Source organism: Pelmatolapia mariae, linkage group LG22 (assembly GCF_036321145.2).
Source record: "Pelmatolapia mariae isolate MD_Pm_ZW linkage group LG22, Pm_UMD_F_2, whole genome shotgun sequence".
NCBI classification, from domain to species: domain Eukaryota; kingdom Metazoa; phylum Chordata; class Actinopteri; order Cichliformes; family Cichlidae; genus Pelmatolapia; species Pelmatolapia mariae.
Window position 1 is genome coordinate 33,689,001 of NC_086245.2, and position 14,061 is coordinate 33,703,061.

Sequence of the window (14,061 nt, forward strand, 5' to 3'; positions counted from 1 at the left end):
TTGAACCTTGTGTTAATACCTGTACTGCAATTTGCATGATTTAATATGTTATTAAAATAATTAGAATAATATTTCCATTGTTTATTATCAGCAATTACTCAAATACATACAAACAAACAGTAGGAAAACTTGACTTATTTGTCACAAGCTTATCATGTTTAGCGCACCCACATTCACACTTCCAAGTTTGTTTCTTTTCTTTTCTTTTTTTTTTAAAAAGAATTTTATTTACAAATCATTTTCCAAGAAATATAAATTAAACATTCCACTGATTTACTACCAACAAACTCCACAGAATATTAAACTGCTATTTTCCGGCAATGTCTCAGTACTAATAAATACAACACTATCCATTCTGAGTGACTGGACCTTCAGCTTACTTCAGCCATTTTCACTTTAAAACATTCCTACACAATTATTCTTCCTAAAGTCTTTGAAATCAATAGAAAAGCTGGAAAGGTTCTGACATCATCCTCTGATACAGAAAGTTCAAGGGCTGAAAGACCAATTAGTTTTCAATAAGAGAAATACATTGCTGAAGACTCCATAAACTGATGGACAATGAACATTACACTGGAGAGGCAATATCGGCTGGCAGAGGTCAAATTCAAAATGAGTCAAAAATCAAAGGTATACAGAAGACTTTAAGGGAAGAACCACAGAAAAAAAAATTCCAATAAATTATTTTTGAGGATAAATAATATTTTGAAGCTACATATCAGAAAGAAGCCAGGCTGAGAGATTCCCAAATTCACCACATAACTGGTGCAGAACCAAGCTTAAAGATGTACACTTGTAGCTGATCGTAAGTAAATAACAAGTGGTCCAAACTTAGTAGCCACTGGTAAAGCCATTCTTTTCAATAATGAATTAAAAAAAACCAAACAAACAGTGCTAAAGTCAAAAATTTGGTGTTAAATGTAATATTTCTTAGATGGACTCAATTGAGAGTTCTTGAGGATGAAAGAAACAATTTGATGACGAACTTATCTTCCATGTTTAGTTTTTTTAGACTTTTTCTTTGTTCTTTCCCTGTAATAATCTAAAGGCTTTCATGATGTTTGAATTTTCCACAGAAGATTTTGATGTATGTTACGTATTTACAAAGATAAAATCACCCAACCCCCAACTGGTTATGAAATTTGGCCGCCCCTCCCTGAGCCTGTTCTGTCAGAGGTTTCTTCCTATTAAAAGGGAGTTTTTCCTTCCCACTGTCACCAAGTGCTTGTTCAAAGGGGGTTGGTTTGATTGTAGGGTCTTTATCTTATAATATAAAGCGCCTTGATGTTGTGATTTGGCACTATATAAATTAAATTGAAATTAAAAAGGTTGTTACAATTAGTAAAAAAAAATGTCAGAGATTAACTGGCAGAGTTTGGAACATTTAGCTAGACATAATAGAAAGATAAAGTTGAGACCACATAAAAAAAAATCCTATTTACACAAAGTCCCATCAAATCATGTAAAAAGAGGCAATAGAAGAAAAATAATTACAAACATTGGTGAGTTTTCGTTTGCAAAAAAGCCTACTTCTGTACATTTCTACAACATCTGTATTGAGACAGGCATACCTAGACCTAAGTACATATCATGCTGCACTAATATAGTGCAAAATTATCCCTGAAAAATGGAGAAGGGACAGGCAGGCAGAAGTGATGCTGTCTCTGGGATTTATTAAGCTCCTTTTTGTCTCCTCGTCATATTTCTTCTTGTGAGATGCACCGAAGCCATAATGACACTCAGGCCTCTGAATGTTCATTTGACACAGAACAAGTGATATCAAGGCAATGTCACTGAGCAGTGAAAAAAATAAGGGAATGATTTTCACATTAGTATTTGTTCTGGGGAGACACTATTCAGTGACTGTTGTTTGAATATTTTGGGCAGTGCTAGATGGCAAAGAAGCAAAGGAGGACTTTCAGCAGGAAACAAAGAATCCATGAAGGCTCTTGTGAAATAAATGCCAAAATGAACATTTAAAAACAGATGGGGAAAACTAGGCTGCTAATGAATGTGGTCAGTCTTGATCTTTGAGGTTCTTCTTTTGCATGTGAACGATTCTCAGCATTGGTGCTGATATCAAAGGGTTTCCACGGCGATGCCGTAAGTTCTGAAAGAAGACAAATGTTTGTACGTTGAGCAGGAAGACTTCTACATGTCTGCATCTCCATCGTAAGCCAGAGTCAAAGGCTTCAGTCTGTTGTTCATCTGGCGTCTCTGTGGCTTCTTTGGCTTTTTACTACAGAACAAACAAAGAACAGGTAAGGAACAGTAAAGCAATCTGATAGCAACCACCTGACAGTAACTTCCACTCATGACCAACCTATTACATACGAGACATGATTCTGTGTTTCCATGTCATATCTGCCTTACAAACAACACCACTGTCTTTGGAAGTATAGCTGAAGTATAGCTGTCCCTCCTCATTTATACACTGTTGCTAAAGAGGAGAGCTGTACAAAATAAAGTCCTTTATAGTTTTCAAAATTGGCTTCAGAGTGTTATTGTAACTCTGGGACAACGTTTAGCATTTTCCACTGGTTACTGAGCACAGGTGTTACACATTGATACATTACCACATCACTATTTTCTAAACTTATGGTTACAGTCCTGGTAATATTAACTTAAAATAAACATTAAAATGTGCAAAAACGGTGATATTGCATTTGCTCTGCAATATGAGAGAAGTTTAAATTCTACATTTCCAGAGGTTTCTTCATATTGAAAGGGAGTTTTTCCTTCCCACTGTGGTCAAGTGCATGCTCATACCAAATGGTCTGATTGTTGGGGTCTTTACCTTGCAATATAAAGCACCTCGAGGCGAGTGTTGTTTTGAGTTGTTGCTATATTAATAAAACTGAAGTGAACTGAATTGAAATTGTTTAACCAAGACTTAGTTCAACTAATAAACTCGTACAAATATGATTCAATATTTTCACCACAAGGTCAACTTTTCAACTTTTTGCTGTCAAATCTGCAGCTTTTTGGTTTTCTCACCTCTAGTAGGTGATCCACTGAAATGATTGAACAAGCAATCTGGATGTTTGGGAACATGTCACGTAGAGAATAAAAAGAGTTAAGTAAGGCCTTGACTACGTGATAAGAGTTTCAAAGGGAGCTGGGTGTGGCAGTGAGTGCTGTAGCTCTGGATGTTGTTGTGATGATGGAGGCTTTGAGAGCTGTGCCTCATATTGCTGTTGTTTTTCCTGCAGCTGCGGTTGCTGTTTGTTGCACCACTTTAACTCCTCTTGCTCTAGTTTCTGGCAGGCAGGACAGGTATAAGGCACTGTGCAGCTGTTTTGCTCCATCCAATAAATCCTGTCTGAGGGGGACTTGGAGTTTGACTTGCAGCAAAGGCAACAACCACAACAACTAAATAGAGTGTGAGAGGGTAGAAAGAAAAAAGGGACAAGACAAGACAAGAAGGAACAAATGATAAGGGAAACAGAAAAATGAAAAACAAAAACAAATGAAGAAATAATTGTGAGCAGTGTTGTGATGGAGGTCAAATCCCATGTCATTTTATTGGATGATGCTTTTTTTTCATAATATGGCCTTTAAATGGACAATGCAAGATGGAAGACAGGCGTTACACTTCATTCTACATGAAAACCGAAATCTAAAAAGTCTGTTGAAGCATCGTTGATTTAATAGGTGCACTGACTCGCCTCTGTCAGTGCGCCCCAGGGCAGCTGTGGCTACAATGTAGCTTGCCGTCATCAGTGTGTGAATGTAGTGTAAAGCGCTTTGGGGTCCATAGGGACTAAGTAAAGCGCTATACAAATACAGGCCATTTACCATTTACCAATAGATCGGACTCTCACTTTTGAGCTTAGTATGGCTTAGTGATCAGGTAGGTAATTGGTTGTTAAAAACAAATTGCTATCTGATCAGTGAACATGATGTCAGAGCCGTTATTTTAAAAAAAATCCTTACTGACTCGTCCTTATGGTCGCCAAACTGGCCAATGTGTGAAATTCCCAACATCAAAAATAATCAAAAAAGTTGTAAGATTGTTGCAGGATGTTAAGATTCTTTTGCAACATCCAATCTGCAATAGCAGACGGGTGCTTCATCATGACAGTGCACACTCACAGCACACTGAAAATGCTCACCTGCTACAGATTTGACTCCCTGTGACTCGTCCCACTTTGATTTTTTAGGATTCTATTTCATTTAGTCCTAAACTTTATGAGACACAGTACAAAATCACTAATTGCTAATTAGTGAACTACATTTTAATTTGACTTTCTTTCATGGTGATCTCCATCACATCACTTAATGTACATTATTGACATCATGAGGGAAAAAAATCAAACTGATGATGAAGTCAGAACATATTTCAGATGTGTTACTTTACCATGCTAAGTATGTCATGGAGATTATAAAGACAAGCAGCACAAATGCTCCTGCTGCTACTCCATACACCCAGGTTTTCAGCTTCCCATCTGCAGAGACACATACACATAGACAGCAATGGTCAGCACTTAGGATTGGACAGTTTTATTTAGACAAAGGTGACCCGAGTAAATGCAAAATGCAGTTATTAAAATATGACTTCCTTTATTAAATGAAAAAGTTTATCTAAGGTTATCTGCAAAAGAGCCCTCTAAACCTAATATCGGGTTATCACCCGATATTAGGGTGATAACCCTTTTTTCTCTCTCTCTCATTCTATTCCTTTTCTTCTTCTTTTTTTATTTTATTATCACTTCCCCTATCTTTTGCCAACATAGCTCACCCTCGGTCAGCTCCGGCAGAATAACCACACCGATTACAATGTGAATAATGACAGAAAAGAAAAGAAAAGAAAAGAAAAGAAAAGAAAAGAAAAGAAAAGAAAGATCACACTACCACCTCTGTGTTTTACTTGTATACCTCATACATGTTTGTATTACATTATTTTTATGAAACGCTGTTAACTTTCTATCAGATGTAACAGGACTCAAACCTTTTTGTCCCATCAGACCACAGAATATTTTCCAAACAGTCTTGAGAGTCATCTCAAACAAAAAGTTTTATACTTTATCAGTATAAAAGCACATATTGAGGTGCACATGTCTCAAACTACAAACACAGTCAAGAAGATGGCCTTGTATTTATATACACATTCATACAATAATCTGAAAAAGAAAGTTTGCACAGTCCCTGGTTATTTTCTGGGCATGCAAGATACTGTGTTTCTTTGGTCTCTTTCTGGTACGTGGATTTTGTCAAGTCATTTGGGAGAACAGAAACAAGACTTGATCAACCACCCTACAAGGAAAAAATATACATTTGTTTCAGAATCAAGCTGGGACCGTATACAAGTACTAACGTTCTGTGGTGAAGTGCCTAAAGTTACTAATGTGCCACAAACAGGACTTTAATATCACCAACCATTCCCATTTTATTACGGTGTATCCATATAAATTGCCCACCCTGTAGTATGCAGATTTGGCTGAAGCAATGCAGTCCTTATAAAACAACATATGATCGTTATGCATTTCTTTGTGTATGGTAAGTCCGGTTTTCTTGAACAGACGTTCCAGTTGGCGTCCTTTAGCTTTGAGATGATGCAGGTTAAGAGTAAACCATGGTGCTGAACGGGTGTTTAAGTGGAGCAAATATGTTAAGAAGGTTATGGAGGTTGACATTATAGTAAGAAACTAGTTCATCACGGGATGAGGAGCTGCGAGTAAATGGAAGGTCATAAATGGCAGATGAAAGATCAGCAAGGTTAATATTACTAATTTTCCTAAATGTGATGTCACGGGGGAGTATAGGTTTTGGAGGCTGGTGCATTTACAGTAAAAGAAATAAACATATGATCAGATTGGGGAAACAAATGGGCTTTACAGTGAGTGGGGGTAAGGCCTGAGCAGCAGACCAAATCCAAGATATGACCTTTAGAATGAGTAGAAAATGTGATGTATTGAAGAAGCCCAAAACTTTCCAGACAAGAAGTAAAATCTCTGGAAAGAGGGATTTTACCATTGTCCATATGGATATTGACGTCACCAACAATTATCAAATTTAGGGAACTATATGTACTGAGAAATTAATTTTAAAAAAAAGCAGCAAAGTCATTTAAAAATTCCTTATTTGGCTTAGGTGGTGGGAGTATATACAAGGAGCTGTATCGCGATGTATTCAAATGAGTGGAAGGGTGGGGCAGAGACAGGGAGAACTTTCCGGTGCTTGTGGTGAATTATTGCGAGGCCGCCGCCCCTCCCAGAGTTGCGAGATTGACAGATGTAAACAAACTCAGATGGAGTAGAGTCATTAAGTGAAACAAAATCATTAGGCTGTTGCCACGTTTCAGTCAAGCAAAGAAAATCCAACTTACGGTCCGAGAGGAGATCCTGGACGAGATGTCCCTTACCGGTAAGAGCGGATGTTTAAAAGACAGAAGTTGATGCTGGAATTACCATGCCAGGCTTAGCCGACGTAACAAGGTGGGCCAGCACATTGTGGTCAACAGTCCGGTCAGTTTTGGACCAGATGGACTGGACACTATTGAGTTAGTGTCATTGATATTGAAGTTTCGCCGAAGCCCTTGGTGAATGTACGTGTGGCGGGGCTTGAAAGCGATGTCTGGATAGAGTTAAATCAGAATCAGAATCAGAAAGACTTTATTTATCTCCAAGGAGCAATTAAGAAAGTAAAGCGCCACAGGTAGAGAGACAGTCAGGCAGAAGCGGAGTCGCACAAGTTCCGTAGCAGAGTACTGAAGTAGAGCTGTCGCCGGCTGACGAGCGATGGAAAAAACAACCCAGGTGAGCACGGATCACACAGACACCCTGTGGATCCACATCTTGATCAGGGCTGGCGCTGAATGTAGACGGTTGCAAAAGGCCATGAGGGTAAAAGACCGAGCAGGCAGCTGGAGTGCGAGCAGTAAAAACCCGCAAATATTGCAAAAGCAAGTCAAAACAGGATTGTGCTTTAAATACGCTTAAAATACTTCAGTCAAGTTGTCATCAATAACTTTAAAACAAAATTTAAAAAAATAACAACGAGAATAAATCGGTGAGCAGCGGCAGACAGATGCGCCAGCGTTCATTCAGCCAAAAGACTAGTGTCTGTGACAGCAGAGCAGAGGCACTGGTGTGGCCGGTAATATATCGGACCTTTAATGCTACTCGGGTTCCCAGATTTTATCAGAGGAGGCAGGGTAGCCACCTGGATAACAGAGGCAGTTAGTGCTGGGTGAGTCTCACAGATCGGCTTCATCCGAACTCTGCAGTGCCTGCTGGGTAATACTCATAGGATCAGAGGTTAGGACTTTTAAACAGTGAGCTCATCCAGACTTCCTTTATTGAGGAGCTGGTTCCACCAGAATGACACTTTTGATCTATAATCTGGATCTTAACCTGCTCCGGAGCAGGTTAGGTGTGCAGCATGTTACTATGCTATCTTCATAGCATAGGGTTAACCCTGATGTGACTGGATAAACCAAAATCCTGCTTCGTAGTACAGGCCTCTGATCGGCAGTGTTAGGGTAAGTGAATCCAGATAACAGAGAGAAATCCTGGCTGTGCTGAACGCGTGAACACGAAGCTTGTTCGGTGTTAACAGAAGGAAAATGTTGGCTTGTTATTTTTCATCACCGATGTTTTAGTCCAGCCTGAGGACTGTTCCTTTTTTTTACATTTTAAAACAATAATTTGCATGGTTGTATTGACACCCATTAGCATAAACTGGACTTTATGACCTCTTCATCAGGTCAAATCAGGTCAAATCAAACCATTTAATGTAAAAACCAATAATGCCGTGTTCCAGATACCTGAGGTCACTCCCGAGCAGAGATGGGCGTTACAAGTAACGCGTTACTGTAATCCGATTACTTTTTTCAAGTAACGCATAAAGTAAGGGATTACTATTGCAAAAAAGCTAATTAGATTACCGTTACTTTCCCGTAAGCATGCTGCGTTACTAAAACCGTGATTTTTTTGTGAGTGTCTCATGGCAATGACGTAAGCGAGTGCGACGTTCGTGGCAACAGCTGTGTGCAGATCAAGAATGGATAATATATCGAGTGTGGGAGAGAGTATGAGCGTGCAGCGTTTAAAGCGTGGAAGTATTGACCTTACTTTGAGTTTGATTCCGTAAAAAGTGACAAAAACATTAGCGTCCACTGACCACTGCGGCACACCTGCACCGGGGCAAACATCCGCCTGCCCCACTCCTGCTATACAGGTGAAAATAGAGCTACAGGACCGTGGAGTCTTTGATTTTATTTATTTTCTGTGTTTTACTTGCATTTATTTGAAAGACTGAGTGTAAACACAAAAAACTATTTTATGTGCAGGAATGTGCAGAAAATAGGTTTAAATGTTAAACAAATTTCTTCCAGTCAGAGAATGTTGCATATAATTAAATGTTTGCTTGATGCATAAAGTTAAAAGATTAAAACTAATAACACAAATTTAAAAAGAGACGTTTCCATTTGATTACATTTTGTATGATGGATTAAGCAGAAAGTAGAATTTAGAATTAGGCTGACAGATCTATTGCTTTATTACCTATTCAGGTTGTAAATCATGTTTTTAAAAAAGTAACTAAGTAACTAATTACCTTTGAAAATAAGTAATCAGTAAAGTAACGGGATTACTTTTTGGGGGAAGTAATCAGTAACTAATTACTGATTACTTCCCTCAAAAAGTAAAGGGATTACTTTTTGGTGGAAGTAATCAGTAATTAGTTACTGATTACTTTTTTCAAGTAATTTGACCAACACTGCTCCCGAGTTAGCGCATTCCAGACAAAAGCAAAAAAAAAAAAAACAGGTTTGTTTTAGTTTTAGCAAGATAGCGTCAGTCATGTATCACTAACAATTTAATGTATATAATGTTGGTCCCCGTGTCTCTCCAGCTGGCTCACATTGGCCCACAGTGTTGTTTTTGTTGTTTTCCATGTCGCTCTCTCTCCCTCTCTCTTTCCCTCGCTCTCCTCTGTCTGATGGGCAGAACTCATTACTGGGCTCCCGCTTTTGGCCGACGCACCTGCGCTGATGATCGGCACCTGCCGCTAATTAGTTCCTGTTTTCCCTGGCCGCTATTTATGGTTGAGGCTCGGAGCAGCTCATCGCTGGAACGTTGAATGCCCCGAGTTCGGAAAGCTAAGTTTGCTTTTGTGATTGTTCAGTGTAGTGTTAACACTCGCTTCTGTGTGTAGGTTCCTTGGACCCCGCATGTGGCAGTGTGGACTGGAGTGTGAGAGCAGAAAGGCGTGAGTGGCAGAAGAGGAGTGAGTGCTGTCAGAGGAGAGCGTTACGGAGCGCGTGCGAGCAGGATGAGCGACTACTGAAGATTCGTGTGTGTGGATTCACTTCCCCTTTTCCCCCCAGATCCCTGGACCCCCGCCTGTCCCTTGTATATATTCTTGCACCCGGGTGATTGGGTAAATAAATTGTTAAAAACCCATTCATGGACAGAGCCTGATCACTGCAGCACGGACTAAAAGTTTACTGTTTTACTGCTGTTTATGTTCAGTGACACCATCGTGGACTGGTAACTCTGGGTATGTTAGTCTGCGAATTCAGAAATTCTGAATTCCCAGTCAGGCATTCTTTGTGTAACTCCCTTTTAATTCATTAAAAGGGAGTTCAGAATTTCTGAATTTCAGACTCACCAAAAATGTTCCCTCTAAGCTGCGCACGTGCGCAATTGCGCACTGCTGGCACGGTCTCTGCGCACAGAAAATCTGCATTGCACACAAAAAAAAATCTAACTTGAATAGAAATTAAAATGAAAACTTTAACAATTCAGTTTTGCAGTGTTAGTCAGTAAGTGACTGGCTGCTCCCGTATGGGATTAGAACGATGCCACCTTATCCCATAGTCCAGCCAATGATGCGATTCACATTCGTATATACGCAGCTAATCAACGTGGTTGACAGGCTATGACAGCGTCCTTATGTGCCGACACCGGTGTTTTAGCTAGCAAAGCGGCGTGGCTGATGTGGAGTGAAGCCACGTTAATGACAACGTGTACAACCATTGGAGATTTACGACGTTTAGCGCAAATCTTGTGTAGTTGGTGTGTAGTGTAGTCAATAGTTTTGTTGTGTGTGTCAGAACAATGAGGCGACTGCTGAATGTTACAGGTGTTACAGGAGTGATACATCTCCTGTTGTCAGGCCTGCAGGTATCAGGCTGTTGTTCTCCTTTATCTCATAGTGGACACAAATTATTTTTTGGAGTGGCACAAATAATTTGTGTGGCATCAAATTTGATGCAGAACAGCTGATTGTTCTGTAAATAGTTTGAAATGTTTATTTTAAAAAACGCCTTGGCTGCATTTTTAGGTAAACAGCTGCAAAAAACTTTGTTGTTTGCAAAACTCAGTTACTTTTTTGAAGAAGTAACTATATAATTAATTTCCCAATATTGGTCATTATTTACTGTATTTTGCAGACAGAGTTACAGGACTCTCTCCCAGACCACAGACTCAGACTCATAATACAAGTCAGAGCTTTATTAACAAAAAAAAGAAAAAGTCGTGTTTTCAAAATTGGAGTTCAAGTTATTTTTACTTCCAATAGTGTTAACATACTACACAGGTCATGAACAAGAATTTTTAAAATTTTCATTGTAAGTGGGCTAAAGCAGTTAATTAAAAGTAGTCTAACATAAATGCTGTAATTTGATTATTTAAATAAACCATGTAACTTGGATGGATTCGATGCTGGCGTGACCACAGTGCACACGTCTGATGTTGCTCACAGTGGTCCAAGGGACCGCTCAGGGAGTTTGTGTGTTCGCTCAGACACATGAAAAATTAGGGGGAACATTGCTCACCAAATGACTGATCATGTCTGCCCTAAGCTGACACCAGCTTGGAGCCTCAAAATACAGTTGATCCTATAAACAGCTTGATGCACTTGGTTTTAAAACCCCCTGAAGACCCCACAGCTTATGCTTGGCTGCTTTTTATTGATTTTAGCTCTGCTTTTAATACTATCCAGCCTTTTTCAGAAGCTAAAACAGAGGACACACAGCTCTATTATTAAATGGTATTATTCTTTTTTAACAAATGTTTTAAAAATTGTTTTAAAAAATGTGCAGTTTTGGTTGTATAACTATGTTGGTTTTCATGTTGGCTGGGTGGGCTCTCTCAAAAAGTCATGCTTCTGTCTGAGCATTTTTGTGTTTCCTGTTTTAAGCACGTATAAGTATAATTAGACACAAAATAATAGCGTGGTCTGGAAATTTCTCAGTAAAACGGAGGTTGTTAAAAGTGGTGCAGGCAGCCACGAAAATTATAGTCCAGAAAGCCCACAGCCCTTATCAGAACAGTGTGCATTACAGCAAGCCACAGGAATTTTGTGCAATCTAAGTCATATCCTGTACTTGCAATATGAGCTGTTACTTTCTGACAGAAGATTTGAAAATTTAAAAGGTTTAAGAATTCATTTGCAACTTGCTCGATTAATGCTCTGAATAGCTCTAAATAGTTTGTAGTTTGTGGAAAAAAAATTAATTTGGTTTAAATATATTTTTTTATGTATGTCCTTTGTATGTGGTTGTTGTAATGCTTGCCCTGTTGGAGTCCAGAACAAATGTCCACTTTGGAAACAATAAAGTACATTAAAAGAAACGAATGAAGAAATATTTCTGTGGAAGCTTCTGATTTGATCCTACCAGTGCTTAGGTTTCTGCTATAGTTTGTTCCTTGTCTGATCAGCAGGGGGTAGCAGAATATAACATAACGTAATATTTGGAATTTGTCCAAATGTTTTGTGGCACTTCAGTGTTTAAAAAAAGAATTCCCAATGTAGCCTCAAAGTTCACAATAGTACAAAGTCTGTAATAAAAGATCTTCACAGTCAAAGAGATTTTGATTGTAAAATGTGTGTTTAGCATGGAGCCTTCTTCTATATAGGCAGCATGTAGTTTTATTTAGATTTTAGGTGAATATTGCATCTCTTACAAAAAGCTTAGTTTAAATTTTTATATATATATATATATATATATATATATATATATATATATATATATATATATTATAATTACAGAAATAATTTTAACATTTCTGAGATTAAACATTGTGTCCACATAATGGATTTCTTGTTTAAATATATTCTCATTTCTTATAGACTTGACAGTTAGAGATGGCTCTGTTACCTGGACCAAAGGGCTGCAGGAACCAGGTGCGTCCTGCCCTGCCTGGTGAGCTGGCTGCAGGTTGAGTGGGGTTGAAGCCTCGGATCGTCTTAACGTCAGCCTTGTTGTCACCTGCAGTGGGGATCTCTAGCACTGGAATGACAGTGCACTGGTCCAGCAAGCCATCAGATGTCATCACTTCAGTGTAGCCATCTTCACAGCCACACACACCCGCCTGAAACAGGAAAGAGAAATTTCGTAATGCAATCTGTTATATGAAACTATGTAAACGAAACTCTGAGCAGCAGAGATGTGCCATAGGTAACACAAGGAATAATAGTTTCTGGAAGTCAAATTATTTTCAAACTGCTTTAAAAAGGGAGAAAAGACGGCTTTGTGGTGATTATTCGCAGCAGATACCAATCAATCAACATTTTTATATTTTCTTTTTCCTTTTTATGGTTTGGTTTTGGTATCTGATAGTTGCACTGACCAATTCATTGCATTACATGTAAAGTTGATAAACTATGAGTTTTTGAAAATCCCCAGATTAACTTGAGTTGTTTTGGAGTCTGTTTTAGAGAAGTTAAGTCTTCCTGATAAACCTGTAATAAGAACACTGCCTGATGTCAAGCAGTAACTGCTTCCACAACTGTGGCAGAGCGACTGCAACGGCTTTGTTGCCTTGTTTGAGGACATGTCATGCCTCTTTTCCACTAGTACCTACTTAGCTCAAATTGACTCGACTCGACTCTACTCAGTCTACGTCAGTTTCAATTACAATTGAGTAATGGTATAACAACCACCTAACGTGCATGGGGTTGTTATAGCAATGCAGCCAAAAATCCTGTGATGTCACTTGCATGGGACAAAAACAACACACAATCCAGGGCATTGAGGCCATGGTATACGTGCTGCTAAATCGCTGGTGACTGTCTGGACTTCATTCCTGGACACGGTGCTGATTTTTGTGCAGCCAGTTCCCACGTTGCCAGGTTTCAAATTTTGATTTTTGTGAAGGAGTCGCTCTAATGCCTCAAGTGATGCCACTGACTGACCAGTCAGTCTGTTGATCAGATCAATTTAGATAGTTTGGAACCTGATCGAGTAGGTACTAAAAAAGTACCTAGTACAAAGTACTGTCACCTAATGGAAAACCCTCAAAACCAAGTAAAGTTGAGCCGAGTAGGTACTAGTGGGAAAGGGCTAAGAGATCTTTGCCAGTGGACTGAAAGTCCTGGAAACTGAATGTCAATGAGTAAGACTGGTAATATAAGCTAGGGCTTGTCTATTAAGGGCCATTATTAAAGCTTAAACTAAATTCTAAAATGGACAGGAAGCCAGTGCAGCGAAGCCATGACTGGAGGGATATGCTCATATTTTTAGCACCAGTCAGCAGAGTTGATGCAGAATTTAGCATCATTTGAAAATATGTTAACAGAGACGGTGGGAGACTGTATAGTATAGGCATTATTGTTAACTGGTAATAGTTATTTTTGACAAGAGAACAAAATAACATCCAAGTCTTTTGCATAAAACTTGAAATATGGGTTGAGATGACCTCAATTTCTGGCAGAAGTGTTTCTAGATTTGAAGCTGGTCTAAAACTGATTTGGTTGCAGTTATTCACAGAAAGGGTGTGGGTCACTATTAGAGAGTCCTGAACCACTTGACTGATAGTGACCCACACCTGTTTTCATACCTTGGCTCATGTGATTAGGCAGATGATCAATAGCGGGTCAACGACCCTCTTAAGGGGCACTCTCAATAGGGCTTAAAAATCTGGGACTCTCCACCATTTGCTCTTAGAACTGAAGAAGCTTCTCAGATGAAAAGTGAAAGGTTTTCAAGAAACTTTAAAAAAGTCCTGTCGCTTTTCTTTCCAAACTCCACAGAGAGCTTGGGTGTGTTTTTCATCATTGAAAATTTTTGAAAATGAAAAGTTGAAAATGCTGAAAAACCAATGCACCAAG

General features: G+C 39.0%; 1 protein-coding gene across 1 annotated transcript in view; it reads right to left on the reverse strand.

Moving 5' to 3' along the window:
• Window positions 1-502: 502 nt before the first annotated feature.
• Window positions 503-14,061, reverse strand: part of thsd7aa (thrombospondin, type I, domain containing 7Aa) — a 162,845-nt gene continuing 149,286 nt past the window's right edge. The window contains exons 26-28 of the mRNA XM_065471423.1: window positions 12,110-12,323; window positions 4,361-4,448; window positions 503-2,239 (exon numbers count right to left, since the gene is read on the reverse strand). Of these exons, the coding sequence (XP_065327495.1) occupies window positions 2,152-2,239; window positions 4,361-4,448; window positions 12,110-12,323 (390 nt within the window). The 3' untranslated portion in view covers window positions 503-2,151. The remainder of the gene's footprint in view (window positions 2,240-4,360; window positions 4,449-12,109; window positions 12,324-14,061) is intronic.